General features: G+C 35.7%; 1 protein-coding gene across 1 annotated transcript in view; it reads right to left on the reverse strand.

Moving 5' to 3' along the window:
* Window positions 1-26,287, reverse strand: part of ANGPT1 (angiopoietin 1) — a 154,554-nt gene that overhangs the window by 66,381 nt on the left and 61,886 nt on the right. Inside the window, exons 2-4 of the mRNA XM_048287117.1 lie at window positions 17,697-17,852; window positions 16,687-16,808; window positions 7,767-7,999 (exon numbers count right to left, since the gene is read on the reverse strand). Of these exons, the coding sequence (XP_048143074.1) occupies window positions 7,767-7,999; window positions 16,687-16,808; window positions 17,697-17,852 (511 nt within the window). The remainder of the gene's footprint in view (window positions 1-7,766; window positions 8,000-16,686; window positions 16,809-17,696; window positions 17,853-26,287) is intronic.

A 26,287-nucleotide genomic window follows, 5' to 3' on the forward strand; every position in this document is an offset into this window, starting at 1 on the left:
GGGTGACACTGACAGTGCCGTTAGTTGGTTTATATATGCTGATATTCTCTGTAATATCTTTGGTATGAGTGAATAATACCAGTTTCACAAAACTGAGTGAAGAGGGATTTGGCACTGACCTGTACTGTAGGAATGAGGGTGGGTAATTGATTTTAACATCAACAATCAAGGATTTATACACGCTTCCAATATTAATTTTTCAGTATGAATAAATATTGATCTCCTGCTGTGATCAACAAGTTAATAGGGATAAAATATCGGAATCCACAATTCTGTTTTGAAGAATTCAAATATTTTTCCACTGACATAAATTTCAAATGCTGAACATTCAAATTTATTAATTTCAGAACTGAATCTCTATTAAACTATGGTCTAACTTGCTACTACCTAGCATACTTTGTTGCACTTTATTATAAAGCGTAACTTTGAAATTAAGGTATTCTTGCCTAAGCAGGGTATGAAAATATTTTTATTTTTAAATCATGATGATTTGGAATTGATATTTTTTTAGTTTTAGAAAAAAACAACATAGGTAGTGTTGATACAAATATCAGCACTAACGTCATCACCTTTTAACAGATAATATGGAGAAAAAGGGTACCTTTAGTTGTAAGTCACCTCATCATGAAACAACTCACTTAGACAGAAGTGACTTTGTTGATATAAAGGAAGTCCAGACCAGAACTCTGCAAGTGTTAGGCGAGTCAGATAAGACTGATCAAAAAAAACTCTCTAATAGAGCTTTCTGAGCATGTCTGAAAATTGCATATCAATAGAGAGTCTTCAACAAAACCAAGAATTGTATAGCACCTGAACAGAAAAAACGAGAAACACAAAAGCTGTTGCTGATGTGCATGTTCAACTGAACATCTACACAACTGCACAAAGTCAGAGCAGCCTCTGACTGCGGCCCTGCAGCACTTTCCAGTTCAGTGGGTCCATTTGCTCAATAGGATCCAGCCACAGTAAGAGTCAGGGGACCCCTCTACCCTGACACTGAGTGCAAAATAAAGTCGGTTTTTCTCCAGCTTTCAAACTATAAGTAAGAGCAGATCACATAATGGAATATATCTTTATAATAGTGAGCTTTGTGAATTGCCGGTGAACATTTTCTGATAGTGATCTTCTGATCTCGTTTTAAACTAAAAGTATTTCTGCTATGCTTTAAGATATCTTAATAAAAATGAAAACCTCATGCCCATAAAATCTCAAAAGATGGAGGAAGTAGAGAGAAACTGAGAAAATTGATGTTTTCCATAATCTTCAACACATAATGTCAGCCTTAGCTGAAGTTATCTGCCTTGACACCTTTGGGGGATTTAGTGGGGAACACCAGATGACCTCAGTGCATTAAACTGTTTTGTTTAAAGCTTTGGTGTGGGCATTCTAGTTTTGTCAAGTCTGAGGTTTTTAATTTATTCTTAACTAATAAAAATTTTTTAAATTAATTAACATATCAAAAGCATCATGCTTTGTTATTACACTGCAGAATGTTAGAACACATTGATAACTAAACTTCAATTTTTGGTATAAGAAAAAAATGTCTGTCACTTCATTCATGAACTTGTTTCTTAAACCATGTTTCCAGATCCACCTCAAACCTACAGCTTTCAGCCAAAGCTGGTCAGAATCAGGCAGTCTCTGCACCTAGCAAAATCTTATTTTATTTAATTCTATGCTTCAAAAGAAAAATAATGAAGTGACTGATGTAACACACTCTAAGTTTCTGCCTCATCAGTTATGTCTCGTATTGAAAAAAACCCTAATAATGTCAAGGATGAGGTACTAAGAGGAGGCATGGGCTTAAGGAATTAAATATTTATAGGGAAATGGTATCAGAAAAAACACGCCATCACCTCAAAATATGTCTCAGATGAGTACCAATATTATTCTTTCCATGTACAGAAGAGAAATTAGCAAGAGATGTGTCATAAAATCTTGCTCTTCTACACTGCTAAAATCTAGTGGGTTTAAATATCCTCATTATTGTATTCCAATATATGGCTGAATCAATATAATATAGAAAATTTTTCTTATTGAACACTGTAGAAATACTAATATTTAAACCTACTGTTCTCTTTTTTTATCCTGCATTCCCACCAGCATTTTTGATTTGGTTTCATTTCAGCTTTTTTTGGGGTTGGTTAGTTGGTTTTGGGGTTTTTTTTTGTTTGTTTTTCTTTTTTTAAAATACTAGCCTGTATTATAAAAGGTGTCTTTGAAGTCTGTCTAATGAAGAAGGCCAGCATCACTGCTGAGGTAATTCTGCTTCTGTCAATGGAGTTTCCCCTGAGCCTGTAACCTTCAGGTCATTTCTTTGAAGCTCTCATTCTATTCTCACTCTTTTCACTTCCGAATAAATTTTTACATTGCAACAACTTTGGTCTAAGAAGTGGAATAGATTCATTGCAGTTTAATTTTTTTAAAATAAATTAATATTTTTTCTTTTTAAAAGCATGAATTCCATTAAAATAAATTTTTGGACGTATTTACTTTTCCTACCCATAAACTAGGACACTTGGACCTTTTCTGAAATTCCAGACCCACTAACCATGTTATTTACTTTATAAACTCAATAGGCACTTCTGGGGAGGTAAGTTCCTAGTATATACATGTATTATTTTGGAATTATGCTTAGCGTCTTGTCAGCATTCAAGAGGAATAAAATTCTTAATTTCTCTTGTGCTAGGAGGTCACAAAACCAGACATTCATGACAAAACCAAACATTCATGACAAAACTTTCTCTTCTGTTCCATTAGTTTTCTGAAGTATGTAAGTTTAGGCCAAACATTTTAGCAAGTTATATTATTATGCAGTCTGAAAGACAGCCAAAGAAAAAAATAAATAGGAAACCAAAAATAAGTTCATGGTTAAATATGCTTTCCTGCTGAATTTTTCATTCCCTTATTCTGTGGGTAGGACTACCTGGGCAGTTATCACGAGTTATGCAAATTATTTTTAACACAATAGAAATTCAATAAATTTTCTTATACTGGAACAAAAGACAATGTATTTTTGACTGGGCACCTTTTGTGACATCTGGCTTGAAACATAATTTCCCCCAGACCAATATACTTTCTGAACTAGTTGGTCTGAACTTGCATACACTTCTTTGATCATATTATCTATTGCTTAACATAATTTGTACTGTACACCTTGTTTTGGGGTTGAGGAGTTTTTCCAGTAACATTCACGTGACTCTCTACTTTAGCACTACATATCTTTTACATAAATCATTTTTCTGATGTGGCAGCTTAGAAAGTACTTCACAAAACTACTTACTGTGTTACAGTTGTGTTGTTTGACAGTGACAGCAATGCGCTCTATGAATCCTCAGAAAAACAATACTTAAAGTAGCATGAACAATAACCAGTTTGAAGAAAACAATATGCACAAAACCTTTTATGACCTTTGCTAAGAATAAGTTGATCTCTATCCAGCTGTTATTGCTACAGGTGAAGCACTTCTACAGTCTTGGAGATAATCATGCAATATCTCTGTGATGATTAATTAGGCCTTCATTTCTATGTTTTTATTTCCTCATCTTTTGTTGGGGAAAAGTAAAAGTTTCATGCATGTATCTGCATTTTAATTTGGAGATTACTTCACCTTTAAATAGTTATTTTAATATTCACCATAATGAACAATCATTTCCTTTGGAAGGCTAGTGTCTGAAGGTGCTTCTGTTTTAGAAATTCTTCTGCAGAAATTTACTGGCAGCTGCTGCCAAGGTTTTTGCCTCTGCCTAAAATATACACAGACAATGTGACAAGTGTATTTAGCCATAGACACAGGCCAAAATAGAGACATGTGAATCCCCACGGTATCCTGCATTTATTTGACTCTCTGTAGGCTTTGTGACCTATTGGAGAGTCTATTTGAAGGATTACATGCAACTGAAACTCTAGAATCACTCACACTGGGAGAGAGGTGGGTGGTATTTTGGAAACCAAACTCACAAACAATTCCAAGTCTTACAGGTGGCTCCCATCCCAAAACTGGTCAGTACCAAAACTGACACTGAAAATGGGATCTGGATTTTCTATTTAGGTCCACCTATATTTAAAATATTTTTATTTGTGTTGGTTTTACCTTTTCATTTGGTTTTTTGTGTCTTTTTTGTTTGGATGGTTTGGTTTGGGTGGTTTGGTTTATTTTTCCTCTTTCTCATTTGCCTTTATATTCTTCTGAAATTCTTCTAATATATGCCTAGGCACAGTGGAAGCACCAAAGCAGATTTCTTAGGGTTTTCATCCAGTTCTAGGGACTATGTTAGCTCCTTAGACTGTTTAACTGAACAAAAGCAGTTTCTGTTCAGCCCTCTATCTCTACACTATCAGCCTATATTATTCACAGGCTCCTAGCAGGAAAACTTCAGATAGTGTCCCAATTTATTTAAATCAATCTAAAAGTAAGTCTTCTGGTATGATTATGTCATTACTGAAGGAAATGTACTTCATGTTCTGTAATCAAAAAGCAATGATTATCACCAGATTGGTTTCAAATTAGTTGGTTAACTGTATTATATTTTTCACTTTCACAAATCGGAAAATCCTCAATACCATGACTTGCAAGAAAAAGAAAATAATTTTCCTGTCTGTGACTTACCTTGGGAGAGAATTTATACATGGATGGATGGATGGATAGATAGACAGACAATTTTTAAAATATCAAGGCATAAATGTAAGATAAAATATAGTGACTTACATTTTTAATTTAGAAAAATCTGAAAAAGGTGCTTAAAGCCATTCTCACAATACCACAGAATTTAGACATACTTTGCAATTCCTCTCAACTCTGTAGTTCATGCTTATAAAGTTACTCATCTTTGACAATCTGGCTTTCTAGACTTGATGCCTCACTTAGGTTGTGCTTTCTGTCAAAGATGAGTGTCCCTATTAAAGACTCAAGTACTTAAGAGGACTTATCCTTTTCTATCTCTACAGCTTTCTAATACTTAAAAAATATTCATCAACCTCAATGATATCTAGTAACCTTTACCCAAATTACTCAAGTTCTCTCTTTTATCAATGGAAAATACTTCTCAGTGTTACTGGCTGTTCCTTTTTTCCCTACCATTAACTATTTCGTGCATTTGCATAACAACATTCCACATACCTTCTTTCTCACCTAATAGTTCTGTATGTTACAGCTCTCTCTCCTCATATGAATATTGTTCCAGGACTCTAATTTTTCCATTGTTCTGTAATTTTCTGGACCATTTCCATTTCTGCTATATCCCTTATGAAATTTGATGACTGAGATTTACTGAAGTATGAGACAGAAGAGGTGCCACTGATTTATGTATCACTTTTTGTTATTCTCCATTTCCCAAGAAACAGCGGTTCTCACAGAGCATTTTTTGTTTTGAACATTAGCGCACACATCAAGACTTACGTAAGACTATCTAAACTTTGTATTTTGGTGTGGATTTAGAGTATCTCCAGTGGTACTTCCCAACATGCATACATTTCCACATTCAACATATATTTGCACAGACAGAAGTTGGCATTAATTTTTGGTACAACCTTTAGTACTTACTCTTCATTAGAGTGGTCTCGTGCTCCAGGAAAATATTATTATTATTTTAACTTAAGCTATCTGGCTACTTTTTCAGCTGTGAATGTACCTGCTTAAATACTGGTCAGCTAGACTTAATCAGACAATAAGAAAGAAAAATTTCTGCAATTTAACATTTCTCATTAAGTTATTCTCCTGGAAGAACAAATGTATCCAAGGAAAATTCTGAACATGATAATACACAAAAAGTAATAGAGTCCAAAATTAAGAGCTTAGTTAGGCTAATAAAGTTGTATTTAGGCATTTAACTGTGCTAAGCATCATTTACTTCCACAGTTCCTCAGAAGTTAAAAAAGACTGTTGAAAACTCAGGTTTTCAGGCACCAATTTGAAACACCCACTTCTGTATTCCTCATTCAAAGTTTTTATAAGAAGCAGCTGAGGAAACTAAGTTTAGGGGAAATGTTGGCTAGTTTGTTGTTTTTTTCCTTTGAATCAAATTCAAAACTGCAAGAAAATCTTTTTAAGCTTAAAAAGAACTTGCTATATATCTCTGTATGAGAATAATACATCTTTCATTTTGATATTGATTTTAAAATACTTCTGAGCTTTATTAGAACTCTCTGGACACAGCCTTGCCAGGTTTCTTTGCCAGAAGGCCATAAAACATAATAAAGGATTTGCATTGCATCACAATGTTTCTCTACTGATATGAGAACAGCCTACTATGAAACATGTTATTTAATTCAAAATGCTAGGGAACTATGTAACAGAATGAGCAGAAGGGAACATTTAGAATGAACATGAGAGGGAGGAAAAGGTTTTTTTTTTTAAAAAGTAGTCTATCAACACTGGTCCAAGCATGCAACACTTCCAAAGAGATGTAATCCTCATGACTGGAGCAGTTTAGCTTTAAGCCACACAAGTTGCATGGGAATATATAGCAGAGAGAAAACCCACATTGTCCTGAGCTGAATCGTTTGTTTGATCTAGTATGTCTTCTGCCCCTTAGAGAGAGCACTGAATAATGATGCAGGTGACAAGTTTTCAGTTGGAGGATGGGGTTGTTGTTTGCTGGTTGCATTTGTTTTCGTTGTTTCTTTGCTTTTTGTTTTTTAGATATTTTATGGCACTTAGAGCTCTAGAATAATCTAAAATGCGGGGCTCTTCAGACTTCTGATACCTCTTAGAGAACTAGTTGATCCATGCTTACACAATTGCTAAATGACTATCACAACTCAGACATCTGCAATTTCTCTCTGTGTTTATCCTGTACCCTTCCTCAGAAGGATTTTTATACTGTCATTTCTGACAATGACAATCATAATTTCTAAATGACTTTGCCTGGTTTTCATAGTTAGTAATATATTCTTCCCAGTGTCCCATTTCCATTTTTCACAGTGGTTTCCATTCACCCATCTCTCTTTACCAGTTCTCATGAAAGGAATTTCTTTCTCAAGACATTCTGTGGTGTCTTTGGCATTGGAAAATTGAAATTCTATCTGAATTTCTGTCTCTGTTTCTATAAGAAAACTTTAAAAGAAAGACATACTTGAGGAAAATTGTCTTATAGAGTCTTTGTCAAGCTCTTCTTTCAAAGGATGTTATTTCTATGGTTTTTGTTTGCAGCACCCAGAAACAAACAAAACATAGCAAGACAGAATAAAGAAAAATGATCCCTTATTATAAATAAAATCTAATTCAAGGGAAGAGATTCATCTTTTGGATGTCTACCTATAGCTCCATAAGAGCCTATATCCAAAATCATCATTATGACCTATACTTATGTAAAAAACTCTGAATTACTTTCCTTTGTTTAGTAGCCTGTTCTTACTATTGATTGAAAAGGAAGTCAAGAGTAGATGAGGTACGGATATCTGTAAAGTTAAGATCCACGGTTGGTTGGGTTACTCCCAGCAAGAGGAGACAGATACTCTGACGAACAAATCAGTATTGCCAGTGCAAAGGCCATGTAATTATGGCCTATATCTGCTATAGTGAAGGTATAAAAACTCAGTGATACTAAATTCAAAGAATCAAATATGGCTGTTGGTACCAGGACCAGTCTCAGCACTGTCTGAACTTTATTAGATTTTTGGGTTCTCATCAGCTCTTTTGTTCTCAATTATAATGTCTTCTTCTTTCTTGGAATAAGACCATTAAGTTTCCCTTTTCCAAAAATTCAGGACTTAGTTCACAAGAAATTTCCTAGTACTTGTAATGTTTTATAATGCCACTTTCTTACCTCCTTCCTTGGAGCAGACAGTGATCAGGGTGTGAACTGTATCCATCAATTCAAGCTGCTGTTTCTGCAGGACACTATTATTGCTTGTTGCCTTGTTTAACTGCTTCTCTAGCTCCTGGATTATGTAGCTTTGTCGTGTGACTAAGCTTTGTAAGTTGTCTTTTTCCTCCTTCAAAGTGGCCAGCTCCTCTTTGTGCCTTTCTTCCATTTCTAGAATTCTGTGCTCAAGTAAACTAAAATGAAATAAAACAATTACTAGATATTATTTCATGCCAACACAGTTAATAATACAGAAACCAGAACATTTTTTTCAGTGTATGATTCACTCTCTAAATCAATAATTCTAAAAAATGTCACATCTAGTAATTCAGCTCACTGAGTTTCTCTGTCAAGGAATCAAATATAACTGGTCTCTAAGACTGCATTTTGTAATGTTTGCATGTTGTAATGCTTAAAGGGCATGGAACAGCAGATATAGGTGTTATTTGGATCTAAGTGCAAGAGCATAGAGCCAGGAAAACATTTGAATGTAAAAGCTCAGGCAGAAAACCTGAGGGAGGCAGAAGAGGGAGAAGAGCAGAGCACTGACAAGGACATCATTGGTAATATGAATGGGTCAATACGATGAGACAAAGCTCAGGGGTAAACTGCAGAATAGCTTGTGAAGGTCCTTGTCACTGAATGGAAGATAAGCATTATAAGTTATGGAAGACTATCAAAGCATATGGAACCCAAAACAAAAGTAATTTTAGATGTGGTCTGTGAAGCTGGGATAAAAATTTCACACCAGATGAGCAGTGCCTGCGTTCAAATTAAGAATAGTACTGTTTTCCCAAAAGGTAAATCAGAAACTTTCATTTTAATGTAGATTCCCTTGTTTTCCTCAAGACTATGTACATATCCCACTAACACTTCCCGGCCATGTTTGCTTGTTCCACAAAAGGCTCCTCAGACAGAAAACTCTTGAGCATCATGCTATGTGACCTGCTTACCTCAATTTTTATAAAGATTTTGCACATCTATAGAAACACTTCCTCTGGATTAATATTCTTTTTCTAGTACCCTTTCTGTCCTGTGCTGGAAGTGTTCAATTTACCAAGATCAAAGGCACATCAGATTACATCTAGAAGAACAGCGGTGTTGTAGACTGAAAGGACAGCTAATATCTGTCAACCATGAACAAGAAGCTTTTCCCAGACAGTGCTTTGATGCTGGAGTGGGAATTTAACAGAAAGAATGTATTAGTATTAGATAAGGAACTTAATTCAATCTCTCTGCTACTTTCTCTTTGGGGTTTCTATTGTATACACCAAAAGTTGTGTTTCTTGTGCCCACATACCTACCAGTGGTTACAAACTTGCCAACAAACTTCTTCCTGTTCAAGTCAGTCAGGTTTTATTTATTTGCACTCTACCTTTGTTTTTACTTCTGGATAATAGATCAGTGGCAAAATGCCTGCATAATTTGAGGTCATTTAACGTAACTGAAGAATGTAATAAAATCCATATGGAGTTGTTTCTACTTGATATCTCAGAGCCTTAATATGAGCTATTAGAGAGGATAAAAATGCAAAGATTAATTTCAGGCCCCGAAATTTGCTGTACAAGCTTGAGTGAGATTAAACTTTTTTTTCAAAGAGATCAAGCAACAAATCTTTTTTTTTTTTTTCTGAAATACTATAAATGTGGAATTTACAAATATCCTGAAGAAAACCTACTTTGCAATACCAATGTGTCTAGTTCTGTGAAAACCAGAAGCATCTGGGTAAAGGGAGCAAAAAAGGAAAGATGGGAGGGAAAATACATTTTTGTAGGGTCTCAAACACAAAGGTGAACATATCTCATTTTGAAAGTCTCATTAATTAGAAACAAAAGCATAACAAGATTTAGTGGACTGAAATAAGATAGTAGAAGGCTACAAACTGAAACAAAATATGGATTTTGAAGCCAAAGACTATAAATTATTTTAGCACCTTATCGAGCCCGTGGCTGATTTTTTCATCACTTGAGTGTTAATATTAAAAATCATGGTCTAGATTCACATGGATTTTTTTAAGAACATGTATGTGGTAGCCTTTGAGCTTTCTCATGCAGAAAGTCAGATGTAGTTTAGTTAGGCAGAAGCAGTTGAAAAATCTTCAGCTAGATTTGGTTCTAGTCACAAAATACTGTCAGAAAACCCCATTTCCTTTTGAAATTTATCAGTTCTATCCACTTTTTCACAGAAATTATTGAATTGTGACTCTAGCTTTTAACTTTTTCTGTGACTTTAACTTTTAACTTACATCAATGAACTTGGGATAGGAAAAAGGTGGGCCTGGTCACAGCGTATAATAGAATGGGTGCTAGGTGGGGTCACATCCCAGTCTGACATCTTACAGTCCTCAAAATGTTGTGTGTTATCAATGTAAGAGAAGATGCCATTGAAGAAGATAGAATATAGCTTTATAGTTACATAGTAAGCCAAGACAAAAAAATTCCCTTTAACTTTATCCATATAATACAGTATTTCCTTAATATCCTATCTGGATGTCCACAACTAAATGATTTCCATATCTGAATGATTTCATGTCAAAGAAAGAGCCTTTGACAACTACAATTTATGCATTGCATTATTTGTTTCCCACTGTGGCCTTCCTAAGGCCATAGTAAATGAACCCTTGGTGATGACAATATTATTTGTAGCACCACTGGCCATGTCAAGCAAGAAAAGAGAAGCTGACAATGTTTAGAGCTCCATAGTTTGGCATCTACAGAGACAAACAGGAAGCAGATGTTTTATGGCTTTAATAATAATACATCCTAATATTTCTGAGTGGTGTGTCAACATGTGGTGCAAAGATGGAAGTGTCATAGCACTTGATTCCTTTAGTTTTCTATATAGATTAAAAGTCCTTTTATTATAAACTGCAAAACTAAGCTATTTTCAGGAATGCATATACATTTATGCAATTAGCTTTCTATATCCATAAATCTATATCAGATAAAAGTAAGTCCTGAGGATAGGACCACTCCCTGTATTCCTGGAAGAAGTCCAAAACATTCATTTTTGTTTTACTATGAATCAATGAGAAAACTTTGGTCAAATCGCCAAATGAACAAAAGCAAAGTCTTCACATAGATTGGGGATTTCTGAACTGGTCTGTTCCAAAAGGAAGATATCCTTCTGTAGCGTGAGAAAAGCTGCTCTTAGGGCTTTTGACTCCAATAGGGCCAGAATTATTCATTTGTATTGTTACATTAACATTTGTTATAGATAATTTAAACAAAAAAAAAGAAGTGCTAGGAAGCTTGAAAAAAATCTTGAAACAAATTGAAAGAATTTAGAAAGATATAGAAAGGGTTTTTTAGCTGTTGAAAGACCTCTCTGTTGCCTCTTTTTTGTAACATCAGACAACCTCTAACAAATACCATTAAGAAAAAACTTTGATGAGTTCTTGTTAAAGATATTTTCTCAATATTTTAAAGAAGCATTTTGAAGACAGAGATAAAATTAAAAGTTTTTTAAGAATTTTCATTAATGACGATTGCTGACACAAAATATTAACGAAAACAGAAAGAAGGCTGTCTTTATACCAATCAGTCCAACATCCTCTAAAGGCTGACTGAAACATTCTTTTAAAACACTTTCCAGTAAAATGTTATGGCTCTTTTTTGCAGTAAGTTTTCTGTATTTATTTCCTATACAATTCCTATATGTCTGAAATGCCTAAATCTTTGAAAATATTACTAATCTAGACAGATGAAACATTCATCAAAACTAAACACAATAAAAATAAATCACCATTCACCAGAAACATCATATAAATATCTGTATATTTATTTATAAAGACACACACATAAACATGTATATGTGTTTTTTATAATTGGAGCCTTCAATTTGGGGAAATAAATCAGGCATTTGGGGAACAGAATAAAGTTGTGAATAAACAAGTGTTGTTAACATGAATAAATACCAATATTACCCATTGGACAATGATGGTTTGGAGTCATTATCTAGGAGAAAATTAATCTAAAACCAAACACACACACATGCACATCCCAAACCCAAACAAATTTAGTGGTGGGGCTAGGAATCTATTTTCAATGATACAAATGATGTCTTGACTTTGTCGGGTATAAGCCTGTGGAATGACTTGGTGCAGTGCCTCAGTGCAACTGTGCTGTGTCCAGCTGATTCAGAAAAAAACCTCTAGTAATGCTGGAGAGGGTAGAATAACCATAACAGAAGTCAAAGAATGACTTCTAGTGAAAGCTGTTGTCATTTTGAAAGGTGATGAAGTAGAACATATAGGAAACCCTGTGGTAGCTGTCGAAGGGGGAAGGAAAGTCTGGTTTAGACAATCTGCCTTATAAGGTAGGTAGTTTATTCACTAATCCATTCCAGACCACAGAAGTTCAAGAGATTTTTTTAATCTTTGTTCTCAGAATCCTCAGTTTAGACATGTGAGAACAGGATATAGACCAGACCTTGGAGATCGACATCTTTTGCATTAAAATAATCTTTAAAAAAATTATTTTTTATTAAACATACAGATAAAACATATACTTTGTTAACCTATAACTAAAGACAAGTAAAGTCACACCAGAAAAAAGTTACTTGGCCATTCATATGTAGGGTTCTTTTATTATATATCTATGAGAAGACAAATGGGTACAGGATTTCAGTGCCTACTTTTGAGTGCAAGAATATTATTCTCTCAGTGAGATGGCTTCTTTGTACTTCCTTTAAGGTGAGTGAAATTTTCCCTATGTATTTAGGTGCTGACCACCCATACTTGGGAGTCTGATATTTCTAATGAGTTTAAGGAAATATGAGAATATCTGTCCCCATATTTCTCAGGGCCAGTAAAGTAACAAGTCACTTAGCACCCGTAAGCCTACTTTTTATACCAGTGACAAGATAATTCCATTGAAATTACATAAGTGACGTGTAAAATCAGTATTTATCTTTTTAGTATATGCACAACCTGAAAATAAAACTTGCCAGACATATTGTGTTTCCTCATCTTTCACACAGTCAGACAGACATTCAAGAACCATTCTTGAGTGCTTGCTTTTTATAGCATACAACAATTCTTGTAATGAACGTGTTCATCTAGCATTATTTTCTGCAAGTTCAAGCAAGATTTTGCATTTAAATTTCACTTCCACTTTTTTCTGATGGAAGATCCAGAATTCCATTATATTTTTCCTCATTTGTTTCATTTTAGCAAATAGGAAGGTTTTTTACACTTGCATATGGAAAGAAATTGCACACTATAAATTAGATGCAGCTGGTACACTCTGGGGAAAAAAGGGGGGGCTCATAAGGCACTTAAGAAGGGAAATCTTTCAAGAATAAATCAAAATAGCATTTAGAAAACTCTTGTGGGAGAAAAAAATGGCAATGGAAGAAACCACCATTTACATTATAGTGGGTGGGAACCCACAAAACTAAATTATTTATGGCATGAGAACACTCAATAGAAACATGATTCTAAGGCAAATGTGACTCTATTTACGCCATGGAATATCTTCCATTTCAGTGGAATAAAAAGAAAAAATTGGCCCCTCTTCCGAGAAGAGACAGGGAGTAAAGAGAAAGGCCAAGAATAGACGTATTTCTAATCTAAAGAACGTGCACTGCTCCCTTGTTGAAAAGCGCCATTAGTTACATTTAAGGATAATAAGCAAGTTACTGAAGTACATCAATGATCAGTTATTGTTACTGTAAGATTTTGCATTACTTTCATCCAAAAATCAGTTCTTCGAAAGTGATTAAGATCTTTATTGTTACTTTATATAGAGGAAATTTTAGCACAGAGAATTTATCAGCCCACACTACACCATCTGTTTTGATTGTTTTTGCAAAGACAGTAGTTCCTACATTAGTTCCCACTGTGCTGTGAACCTACTGCAAAAGAAAGACCCTTTCCAAAAAAGCTTGCAGTTCACGTAGGTAATGTGGATTACAGGAGTTTTCTCTATTTATTGGTGTGAAAGTTACATGGAGAGGGATGAGGAGAACTTAACTGCAAATAGCTACTAAACACAGCCTAATGAGGAATCTGCAAATATTGTTTCAATTTAAGCAAGCTAAAATCTTTGGCATGTCCAGAAGCCTAGCACCTGCTGAAATCACCAAGATTTGTCCCAGAGTGAACCTGGCAAACACATAATTGATTCCAACATCAGAAACCTGCAAGGCCAAGACTACACAATTCTTTGTGAGGAGTAGATGATGATACAAGAGTGGATGATCCATATTTTAGTGTAATCATAACGCAGCCTTCTCCCTAATTTTATCAGTCCCAAGGAGACTTTAAAAGAACCCACACAATGCATGCCAGGTCCTTGCTTCATTATAGGATGAAATTCTGTGTGCCTTTCCATTCATCTGCAAATACCTATACCTCTGAGACAAACAATAAAAAGCGTGCTTTTAAAAATAGCCCTCCTTTTCTTCTGACTTTTCAAAAACCATTTTATCATAATGTCAGCCAAGTCAAAGGTCAGTTCAAGTAGGACTTATTTGTTTAGTGACATGAAGACTTTTTACTCTTATTCATTCCTAAGGTAAATAAATAAATCCAAATGATTTAGTATACAAGATTCAATCTCTTAAGCAGACAACAAAATTTTGTTGCTAACCGTATTGCAGCAGATAAAAGAACAAGTACTTATATACTCAACTAATGATTAAATTAATCCCATTTTGAAATAGATTTGTAAAATACGTAGAAGGAACTGCCCCCTGGCCATACCCACTCTCTCTGTGGATGACAGGGAGAGCCCACATAAGCAGTTTAGGTGAATTAGTTATTTTTGAGATGACCAAAGTCAAAGTTAATCCCACGCTAATTTATTCATATTTCTGATTGGTTGAGGGACCTCTGTGGAGTTCAAGAGTTTTCAATGTAATACAGTTTCTTCAGAATAACATTTGCTGGAATTACTAGTTATAAACAGTTTTTAAAATAAACACATTAAATAGGTTTTCATAATCAGTAGCAATAATGATATATTATTTGACCAGCTTTGCAACTAGACACATTTAAAAAACACATTGTTCTTTAAAAAACATTGTTCTTTGTAACAATATTTTCTATTTTTAATCACTACCGGTATTTTTCCTTCTTTACCCTGTAGCCTCTTGCCCACTATGGTGCTAGTCTGCCTTAGGCACGACCCTGGGCAAGGTTTTTCTGCCTCAGCTGCCAATTCCTGTCCAGCAGCACAGGATCGCACTGCTCTCTTTGGAAGACTGACTGATCTCAGTTAAAACAGTCCTCTACAGCTTGTATCACATGCTTCAGTGTCTGCCTCATCTTTAAAGCTGTTTGCCTTATTTCAATATCGAATGTAGACAGAGGGAATAGAAACCTTAGTCCTAGTCAGACTGACCCCACACTTGTTCTTTCCAGAAGGGAGTGGGGCTGAGGAGTCAGAGCACTCCCTGTCCTCCCTGCTCACACCTGTCCCTTACAGAGGCAGCAGTATGTTGGATGTTTCAAAGGGCAGTCAGGAAGGGGAGCAGCTTTTCCCACAGTACTGGATGCCAGTGCCCAGGTGCAGCTGCTGTGAGGAAAGGCCAGAGCTGCCCTGTGCTGGCCACAGCTAGGTCCAGTCAGCTGTACAGCCTGAGGAGCTCCAGTCAGGGTACGGTGTGAGGAGTGAAGGAAAAAGGGAGAGAAACAATGCTGCAGACACCAAGGTCAGAGAAGGGGAACGAAGGAGGCACTGAAGCAGGTATAACCCTGTGGCCTGTGGGAGAGACAATGGTAGAGCAGATATTTCCCATGGAGGATCCTATAGGAAGCTGACACCTGTGGAGAGCCCATGTGGAGCAATCTTACCCTGAAGGACTCCAGCCTGTGGGAAAGAACCATGCTGGAGAAGGGAAAATGCATGAGGAAGAAGGAGAGGCAAAGTGTTGTGCACTGTCTACAGCACCAATTCCTCATCCCCTTGTACTGCTCAGCAGGCGTATAGAAGAATAAAGAGTGAAGTTGACCCTGGGAAGAAGGGACATAGAGGTGAAAGGTCTTTCTGGGTTTGTTTCTGTTTCTCACCATCCTACACTGTTATTAATTGGTAGTAAATAAGGCTGTTTTGCCCGTGACAGTAACTGATGAGTGATCTCCCTGTCTTTATCTCAACCACGAGCTTTTCATCGTATTTTCTCCCTGTTCTGATGACAAGGGGGAGTGAGAGAGAGTCTGGGTGGGCGTCTGGCATCCCAGACAAGGTCAGCTCACCACACATGCTCTCTTACATACTGAATTGCTAAGTTCAGTGACTTCAGGTGCTGAGTCCCTGTGTTACAGAAAGGGGACACTGGAACTGCTTCCCGACTCTCATTTTGCTGCTTAAAGAGTTGTGTTCCTAAATAGTTTTTCCATCAGCTGTAATATAAACCTCAAATGTTTACCATTGACTTCTTAAAATGGAGAATGGCTACAAGTATGCTATAGCTAATCGAGTCCAAAAGGAGCAAGAGATCCTTCTATAGGCCGTATATTTGTATCCATTAAAATTAGAAAGGTGAACTACTGACGATTTTCTCTTTCTGATGCGCTTTAAGGCAGTTGAAAATCTCATAATTTATTATTAATATTTTTCTACTTGAAAGTGCTCTTGAAAGCTATACCTATGCTTTTTGATTGCAGGAACTGTGGTCATACAACTAAGTTGTCATGAAACAGAGTAAGATGTAAACTTAAGGTGAACATGAAAAGTGGTAAAAATCAGTTTACATTTATCATACAGTACATAATATAGTGTAAGTTCACACCCCAGGTATTTAAGTCAATTCATAAATATTACTTATGCTGTCCACTTACTATATTTGTTCCTTTTATTTCATCAGTTGCTTAAAACAAAGTATACACAGACCACTTTGTAATGAACAGAGAAAGAGACCAACTACTCACTCTTACCTGTTTTTCTCATGAATTTTTAGGATTTCGTGTGTCTGTTGTAGCAGCTGTTTTTCTAGCTTGTATGTGGACAGGGAATTTTCCAGTAGCTGAATTTCAAGTCTGGATGTTTGATTTAGCACCTTAAGGAAAAATTAAAAACATTAATGTTTATATTGTCATGGTTATTTTGCTATAGCAGCATAATACAACCATTTCATTCTGATTTGATGATTTGTCAAAAACTGTTTCTAAATCCTTTTTTAACCTCAGCTGCTCAGCTGGTGCAAATGAACTCAATCAAGCTACACTGATATATACCAGCTGATATTCTGTCACTCTGCTTACTGTAGAATAACACTAGACCAGCAGAAAAAGGCAAGGTGTCTGCCAAATAAGCTTCATTTCAATAGAAAAAACAAGAGACATGCCTCAAACATGCATTCCTACAAAGCATGCTTAAACCAGAAAAGTGCAAGAGAACTTGGAATGAAGTCAAAGTGCTGCATCTGCTATTTTGTAAATAGAGCTCCTACTTTAGCTTTCCCGTGTTCTCTCTTTTGTGATAGCAGTTCAGTGCCTTATTTCTATTTGAAGTTGTTGACATTCACAGAGCAATCTGAAATTTTCTTTTTTTGTTGTCCTACAGAGGTTGAATAATTGGGAAATGATCGATATGCAGCAACAACAATGAAGATCAAAAGCTATGTTTTAGCCCGTCACTCACTATTTAGCCCGGCACTTGTATCACCAACAGTAGGTAGGTGTTTATTGAAAGGCAAGTGCTGATCTAGTTTCCTGGACAGTCCTACCTTTGTTGCAGACACAGAGATAAATATACTAACCAAATTAAACCAAAAGAAAAACATATAACAAGGGTCAATCATCAACCCTGTCAGTACCAAGAAGCAAAGTGTGTTTCCTGGACCCCTGTGTTGAAATGCTTTTTGTGGTAATGCATGAGAAAGGAAAGAGTTTGGGAAATGTTCTCTGCAATTAGCAGCCTTTTGAAAACCACTCTGGGAGCATACCTGGGTTTCAACATCCGTGAGTTTTCTTGTCTGCTCTGCTGTCTGGCTGAGGAGGCTGGTGCCTATCTCGAGCATGGTAGCAGTGTGGTTCTGCACAGCGTTCTGCTGCAGCTGCACCATCTCTGATTTCATGTTTTCTACAATATAGCTCTCAAGCTGTAAAAGAGAAGAGGTTGTAGCTGTAATATTTTCACCTGTTTAGGCATTCTGGTGTCATAAATGGCATTCTTGTCAAAAGCAGAAATTTTAATATTTGCAGGGGGATCAAGTCTCAGTTGACCATATGACTATTGGGGTAGGGATCTGACTATCTTCCCCTCTGAGTAAGAGTCCCAATATTTTTCTAAATACCATGGTCTGCTGGCATGGGCTGGAGCAGGCCCTGTCTTTATCTGTGTCAAGGTTGCAGTGAACACTTGTTGTGGAGATATCACGGCAGCTTCAAAATGAACCCCTAAAAGAGCAAAGCACACCAGAGGAAAACATCAAACCCTACTTGTACATCGTAACTTGTGAGTCTTTCATGGAAGAGATCCTACCGCATCCTACATCCCCTGGTTTATGTCTGTCATTCAGTCATTCAGGAATATGATTTTTTGTTTGGTTGAGTCCCCAGAAAAATTTTTCACAAACTCAGCAATAAACACAGCTTAGTTTAATTGAGATCAAAAGTTTGTAAAGGAATGGTGACACTATAATGGCAATAAAAGCAGGAAGTTGTTGGCCAAAAAGCATAGAAAGCTAGTTTGCTCTTTTGCTTTTGTGGTCTTGATATTTGGTTTGACTTGGCAAATTGTTGAACAGAATCTGAACTAGGACCCTCCAAATAAACTGAGTACCCCAGAGAGGGGTTCTTTTGGTTACAGTGTGTTTAATCTACATAGGCAGGATCATTCCCTTCTAGCTGACAGTGTCCTTGTCCTGCCACAGCAGGCCACAAACTCAGGGCCAGTCTACAGTATGGTGAGATTGTTTCTTACTTATACAAGCATTATTCTGGCTTGATGTGCTCCATAAAGCTTTGAGATAAAGTTAGGTGGCCCAGAACATGGTTTTCAATACCTTCCACAGAAATAATCAGTTGGAGTCCAGCTGGTTTAGACTCAGTGAAGATTTGGTCCTCAGTTTTGTCTTGTGACTGATTATCGTTCTTTACAGCTAGCTGATTTCAGACCTAAGCAACAACTGTTTAACCTAATACTTTTAATCACATTCGACCTGTTTCTGTAACAGCAAGCATGTTTCACTGTGGAAGGTAAGTGGCACCACCAAATAGTAACAACCAGATGGAGTTGATTTAAAGACTGCAAAAAGGAGCAGGAGTCAGATATCGAGTGTGATTAATAAGAACAGCTGCTTTCATTTTTTCTGTAGGTATACCTGTGCTTAGGGGTCACTACTCTTAGATATTCAAACATGTCACTTCAGTTGAGCTCACAAAATATTTATTACAAGTTTGTTCATTTGTGTGCACCTACTAATTTTATGAAGATTTTTACAGAAATAAGACACTGCCACAATGTAAAATATTTTCTGCATAAGACAGTTGTTGATGTTTTATTTGTTTGTTTATCCCAGTTTGAAGAAACAATAACCATCATGGTAAAAACTAAAGTGGATGTCCTACAGTTTCAGAAAATAAAAAAGTTTACTTGAATTGCCAGGTAACCACTCTGGGCTGAAAACCTGCAGAGTGGTTTTAAGGGGTTGGTAAAATTTATTTTTTAATACTTTGATAAGAATTTAAATGAGATTTAACAGCCAAAGAAAACAGTGTATTGCAAAGTAATGTCTACAATGGATGTCACCATTTTCCACTCCCAATGTAAATTTAATGCTTTGGTTTTTTACTGTGAGGCATTTTACAGATATTTAGCTGGTTCAAGGGAGATTCTATTGTTCCATTGCATTTCTACAACATCCTTTTATATTCAGAGGTATTTTGCCTGTATAACTCTTTCTCATAAAATGTTTTTAGTCACCCTTTGCTTCTCACTGTTTTCTAAACAGTTGGGTTTTTTCCCCCCAAACTGTCTCTTGATTGCAAATAGACCTTGTGAATGAGCCCCATAAACTAGATGATTGTCCTTTTCCATATTCAGGTCCAGAATATGGAGATTGTTTCTGGAACATCTGAACAAGGAGTTCAGTTTCTCCCATGAATTTCACTTCCTAATGAGACACAGGGTTCTCCAGTCATGGCACTGCTCACGACAGGTTACCAACACACGTATTTCCTCACATCCAATGTCTTTTGTTTGCAGATAAGAACAGAGCATGTCTGTGCTGTGGTTATACAGTGCTTGATTTGTTAGCCTGCAGCTTTCTGAAACTGCCTTGCTGTACATGGGGCACGTGGTGCATGTGTGCAATGGATGCCTCTGAAAATCCCTGAAAAAATATGATAACTGCATTTATTACACATCAGAAATTAGAAATTACCTGTTTTCACATATAAATAAAAAGACCACAGATAGGGGTATAAATAAAAAAAGAAATGTATATTTTTCTCACATTACAGAGAGGATTGTGATTGTGATTGCATCTGTGTGGAGGTACAGCAGTTTTGACTAGCAAGAACACAGCCATAGATTGAGGCATATTGGATAACTCATACATTTAATTATTCCAGTCTAACACTGTCCCCATGGTATCCAGTCTTTGGCAATTTCCACTCGTTACTCACTCCTAAAATAGCCTCAGATTGAATCTGAGACTGACTCATTATAACAACAAAGCTGACTTTCCTGTTTCAGAATTGCTCATTAAATGTTTCTGTAAATATTTGGTGTTCAGAACAGCACCAATAGTTTCTGTGAGCACATCTCTGGAGTATCAAGAGCAGTTCACTCAGGCAAAGGAGGGTTGAACAAGGACTGAAATAATACAGGGGTTCTGTTACATTAATTCCCCTTCCCTCCTTCACCTACTTCTTTTAGTTTGCTCAGTAGATTTATTGATTGCAATACTGGCCCTGCTAGAATCAATGCCAAAATTCCCATTGGCTTCAGCAGGCCAAGATTTCACCTATTATTTTTATTGCAGGAAGCCAACAATTTACCAGGTTCATTATGACCAAGCAAGGAGTTTCATCTGAAGCCTCCCCTTCTTTGGAGGCCTTGTTTTAAGCGTATGAACTGAGCTTTCTTTGTGGTTATTTAAGAGCAATAGCATCTATTTACTAGGTGATAAAAGGATCCTTGCAGGGTGGCCCCAGAAGATCTGACACATAGAAACATATTCATAGAAGTAAATTCAAGAATGTTTAGGGGTTTAAGTCATTTTCTAGAACTCCTTCATCCTATAATTAAGTTAAATTCAATTTCTCCAGAGACTCTGAATTAAACAAGTCCTTAAATTACTGTATCTACTTATTCCAGCTACTTTTTTTTGCAACAGTGGAACAGAATTATTTTCTGCATTCTTTTCCCCTCATCCCACCCCTCCAACTATATGGGTTTCCATAGTAAATTTATGTCCTTGCTATTAATTTAGCTGCATCTGCTTTCAGTAAGACTCATTACATTGCAGAGGAGTTTTGGGTAATGCTGAATTACCAGTGGGATGCATAAGAACTTTATAACATTCGGAGAAATAAAACTGTCAGAAGGCTCAGTGTTATTGGTTAATAAACATTCCAGAGGATTATATATTAAAAGTATCTAGCCTTTTCTGGACAATGTTTATTGAATAATCTCATAGAAACCACCCAAACACTAATGGCACTATTAAAATGGAAACTCTAACTTAGTGTCTGTGTAAATGATAAGTTTTTGTGGCAGATGGCTTATAAATAAAATAAGAGCTTTTACTTTGATCAAATAATGTTGGTCCCAGGTAACAACTATATGTTAAGAATTCTTATGATATCCAGATGACGTTTTCATACAGTGCCTTACAACAAGAATACAAGTTAAAGCAACAATAGACTGTTCTCCTGCTACCACAGACTGCACATCATTTGGAATTATAGCAAGACAGTGACCAGTGTCATTTTGTAAGAGTGGTTTTGTGTTGTCTTTTTTTGCAAACACGAATATGTACTAGTAATGCTACACCACAACACAACCAATGAAAGCTCAATTCTTCTTTTTTGTTTTCCTGTTTGAGGGAAGGTCATACCTCCCCACAGTGACAAAATGCCTCGGGGAGGGAGATATGAAAATGACATTTGATGTGATTTGTGTTTTATAAATACAAAAACAGCCTTAGTGGGAATAAACTTCTAAAGAAGTAGAAATATATAAAATACTTTAGAATTTCTTTGACTTTTGAACAAGCAGAAAGGGGTTAGGAAAGACCTTATCACTGAGAAAAGTTATTTTATTTGTGTATTGTAAAAGTTAATATTGCATTTATTAAAAATATATTCTACAAACTATCTGTCAATGAGGAAATATCGATAAAATGGTAAATTTACAATGATTCAAGCTTCTTGTATTACAAATCCAGTGAGTAGAGAACAACAATCCTTCCACAATTTCTGTCTATGTATGATTACTGGGAATCAAGGACAATGAATGTGGATGGTACACAAAGGCAATGAACAATGCACAAATGTTAAAAATCTAATCTGTACCACATTTGAAACAACCTTAACTGATTACCTACATTAAGGTGATACAGGATGCATACTGATAACTTCAGTAAATTTATGAAATCAGCCTTGCAAGCTGAAGTGAAAGCCTTAAGTGACTGCTACATAAATTGGACTCCTAGAAAAGCATGTTGGGATATGTGGTATATGAGGCTTTCACAAAATCATTGGTTATGAAATATACTGGTTATGAAACATATTGGTTATGAAATATATTTATGGGTTCCAATTCCAAGAGGAACCAGAAAACTAATCTAGCAACTACATATGTAGTCAAACACTTTTGAGGAGAACTGGCTGTAAAAACTATGTTTCCTTTTTTTTCAATTCAATGCACCCATATTTCTAGTGTTAAAGCAGCAAGAAAATAAGCCTGTTAGTTTTTCAGTTGCATGTTAATAAAAGTAAATATTAGCATGATACTTGCACAATTATTCTGTACTTGTTTTTGCATTTTCATAAGTTTCTGTAATATTGCAACTCATCATTTTGACTTCTTACTCAGATATTTTTTCTATCTCAAGTCTCAATCACAATAGTGTGCTTGTCCAAAATCTGTTCCTGACAGAGAAACAAACAATGACTTGCAGGGAATATATGTTCATTTCTGAACTGGAACATTGGACTGTTTTTTCCAAACCAAATGTTCCAAACACATAAATGATACTTTTCCTTAAATCCTTGATTCCTTGAACGTCTGAATCTTTGGCATATCATATGTTTACTGTCTGGCTATAAGGCATAACCCAATAGATGCAATTCCACTGGGACCAGTGAAACCACAGCTGCATTCTCCTCGCGCAATGACCAAACACTGTTTGATTCAGCCCCAGCTGACTGATACTGAGATTTCTTCTCTACTTGACTTCCAATATACTAATGACATCTGTCCTCATGGAGGTTGGGCTTGGGTTTATAGCAACCTTCAGTGAAATTGTGCTATGAATGTAGAGGAATCTTTCAGGTAGCTAAAAACCAAACAAACAAACCAAAAACCCAAATCAAGCAGGTTTTCCCCTTCAGATAAAGACCAGACATCTTTTGTCAGAAGAAATCAGGGATAACACATGTATGAGATGATTCCAAAACAAATGAAGTAATCTTTCTGCTGCATTCAGCATCAGTATAGGGCCTACAGCAATGGTTTTTTTTTTCCGGTTCTGAATGTTGCAGTTCAAGAAAGATGTACATTATTCAGAAAAGTGTACAGAAGACCAAGAGTTGTCATAAATCTAGAAAATAAATCTAGGAAGACTTAGAATAACAAGAAAAGAACTTACTAAACTAACACAATAATGCACAGGGAGCGTGAATGACCTGCTTTCCACATCCATGAAGCTTCAGTAATGGAAGTTCAATTTTAACACATTAGGTGAAGAGTTTTCTAACAGTACAGGTAATAAAATACTTATAGGGGTTCTTCTGTGAGCAATCTATGAAAAGACCATCGCTATAGAGAATACTTCAGGTAAAAATCAGACAAATTATGTCATTTTATGGTTCTTTATAGTTCAATATAGTATATTGATTTCATTATTCCTAGATTTTTTAATTACTGTGTTTCAGACCTATGCTTGCAGGCTCAGTATTTGAAATCAAACTCAATAGTAAAATCTCCATTGAACTAAGAGGTTTGTAAGACTCATCTCCTAATGAAACTTTTTGAAGGAAGTCAAGTAAACAGAGGAGTCTCCTGAATTAAAACCACAAAAATTTTAAAAAAACAACAAACAAAAACCAAACCAAGTAAAGCAAGCCACCCACAATGATACAAATAAAAGGAACTGTTCTGGATAGACCAAATCAATAAAATGAGGACATTCTTTGAGGAAGTTTCTGAATGTATGAATACACCTCCATAGGGAGGCACTCTGCAGAACCATCTGAGAAATTATTACATGAACCAGCTCTGCAATTATAAATTGGCAGACATTTTTTAAACTCAAGTTACTTTTATTAGGCTACTTTAGAAACTGCAATCTCTGAAAAATCAATCAATTTGTGGATATCCAAGCTTGTGTCAGTGGTGTCTTGGCATCTCTGTACCATTTTATGTTATTCAGTAAAGCACATAAAATGTATCAGGCAGTAACAGATAATGATGGTGGAAGAATATGCTGTATGGCATCCCGATAAAATCTTAGGAAACTGGAAGGGGAAGTATTTTTTTTATCAATTACTGTACTTTATTATGAATAGAAATACAAGATATGGGCAACACATAATTCTTTGTTTCAAGATATTTAAAGACAGCCCTGGCTAAGTTTACCCAAGAGTGTAAAATTCAAATATGAATTTCAGTTCGTCGTTAAATACGTGGCAAGAAATATTTCCAATTTCTTTTTGAAGTTTTATGTCATTCTAAAAGTTTAGCTATTTCTAGACCCAAACCCCAAAAATCTTTATGAATGAAATTTGTGTCTTGAAATGCAATTAGTTACTTCTTCTACAAAAGCATATAAAACATTTAGGAATAAATTTCAATTACTTTTGTATGAATATTAGTTCATACAACTAATTTTTTAACCTTAAGGCTTAATAAAGTCAATAAGCAGCATAATCGAGAATCATATCAAACATGATTAAATGGGTCCCACAAGGAAGCTTCTTATAACAAGTAAATCATAACAATATGTTCCTGATTTCTACTGATTGGTAATATTTCTGGTTCAAAGAATTATCCTGTCGAATGTTGACATTTACAAATTTTTTTCTTTCTCAACCTTTTCTAAACCACTTAATTCTATAAATTAAATTCACTTGGTTTTACAGTTGACTGAAAATATGAACCATCCCCAACATACACTGAAAGGGAAGACATAATTACAGAAAATGCAACATCTGACATATCATCCTAAACAAATTAACATCTCTGGGGCTTTTGTACAAAGATAGTTTTCTATGAAAGTGTGGTACTAATTAATTTTCTTTAACAAAGATACTTTTGGTGAGGTCTACTTTTCAGAAACACTAATTTTGGAACAACAACTGTGTAGAAGAATATTTAAACACAGTTTTGGCTCATTCCTAGCTTATGCACAAAGGACTTATAATTGAAATTAGTTTCACTGAAATATCTCCTTGCTGCATTGCGTATGGTTCTCCAAAAGTGTAATCTTAAGCTGCATAAATAGTTCTGTTGCTATATTGCTCTGCCAGCTTATGTCTAAACTTTCAGTGAACCTGGGAAGCTGGAATATAGTTTGGAATCTATATTTGTTATAGGAGAGAGTATAATGATTTAACATTGTACTACTTGATCTATTTTTAATTCTGCTTGGCTTCTGACACTCATCACTATGATATATGGGCACACTTTTCTGAGGAATGTTGTGAAATTAAGACTCAATGGCTTTATGTTCTAGTCCTTCAATGAGATTATTTTCCTATTTTATATATATATATATATATATAGATATAAATATAGATATAGATATATACAACAGAAGGTGAATCTCTTTATTCATTGCCATGTGCTCTGCCTTCAGCTCTTCAGTTCTCTGTCTTAGGATTTTCCTGATGAAAGAATCAAAAATTCTTTTTCATTATCATTTGTCTCTCCTGTGCATATTGCAGATTACCCTTCTGCCTTTCATTAACCTGATATGAAGTCTCCCAGTCAACTGAAGACCCAGTACATGATATCATAGTGCTGACTGCCAATACAGTCTCAATTTTTAATCTTTTTTGAAAGCATAAATTGGAAGTTTAAATGGCATAAATTGTAAGTTTAGCTGCACTGAAACCACTGAAAATACAGCAATTTCAGTACACTTGGGCTACAGGAATTCAAGGGCATCCCCTGGTCCATAAAACAACTTCCTCACTGTTCCAGGCAGCTACTTAATTTTACCTACATCCAGAGAGATACACAAAATATCCACTCTAGGCATCCCACCAATCTTATAACACTAACCACTCATGACCTGCACACTCTGTACTCACATCCTCTGAGTGTGTGCTTCTATCATAAATCACGTGCTGGTGAGGACAA

The sequence above is a fragment of the Corvus hawaiiensis genome, chromosome 26 (assembly GCF_020740725.1).
Source record: "Corvus hawaiiensis isolate bCorHaw1 chromosome 26, bCorHaw1.pri.cur, whole genome shotgun sequence".
Taxonomy (NCBI): domain Eukaryota; kingdom Metazoa; phylum Chordata; class Aves; order Passeriformes; family Corvidae; genus Corvus; species Corvus hawaiiensis.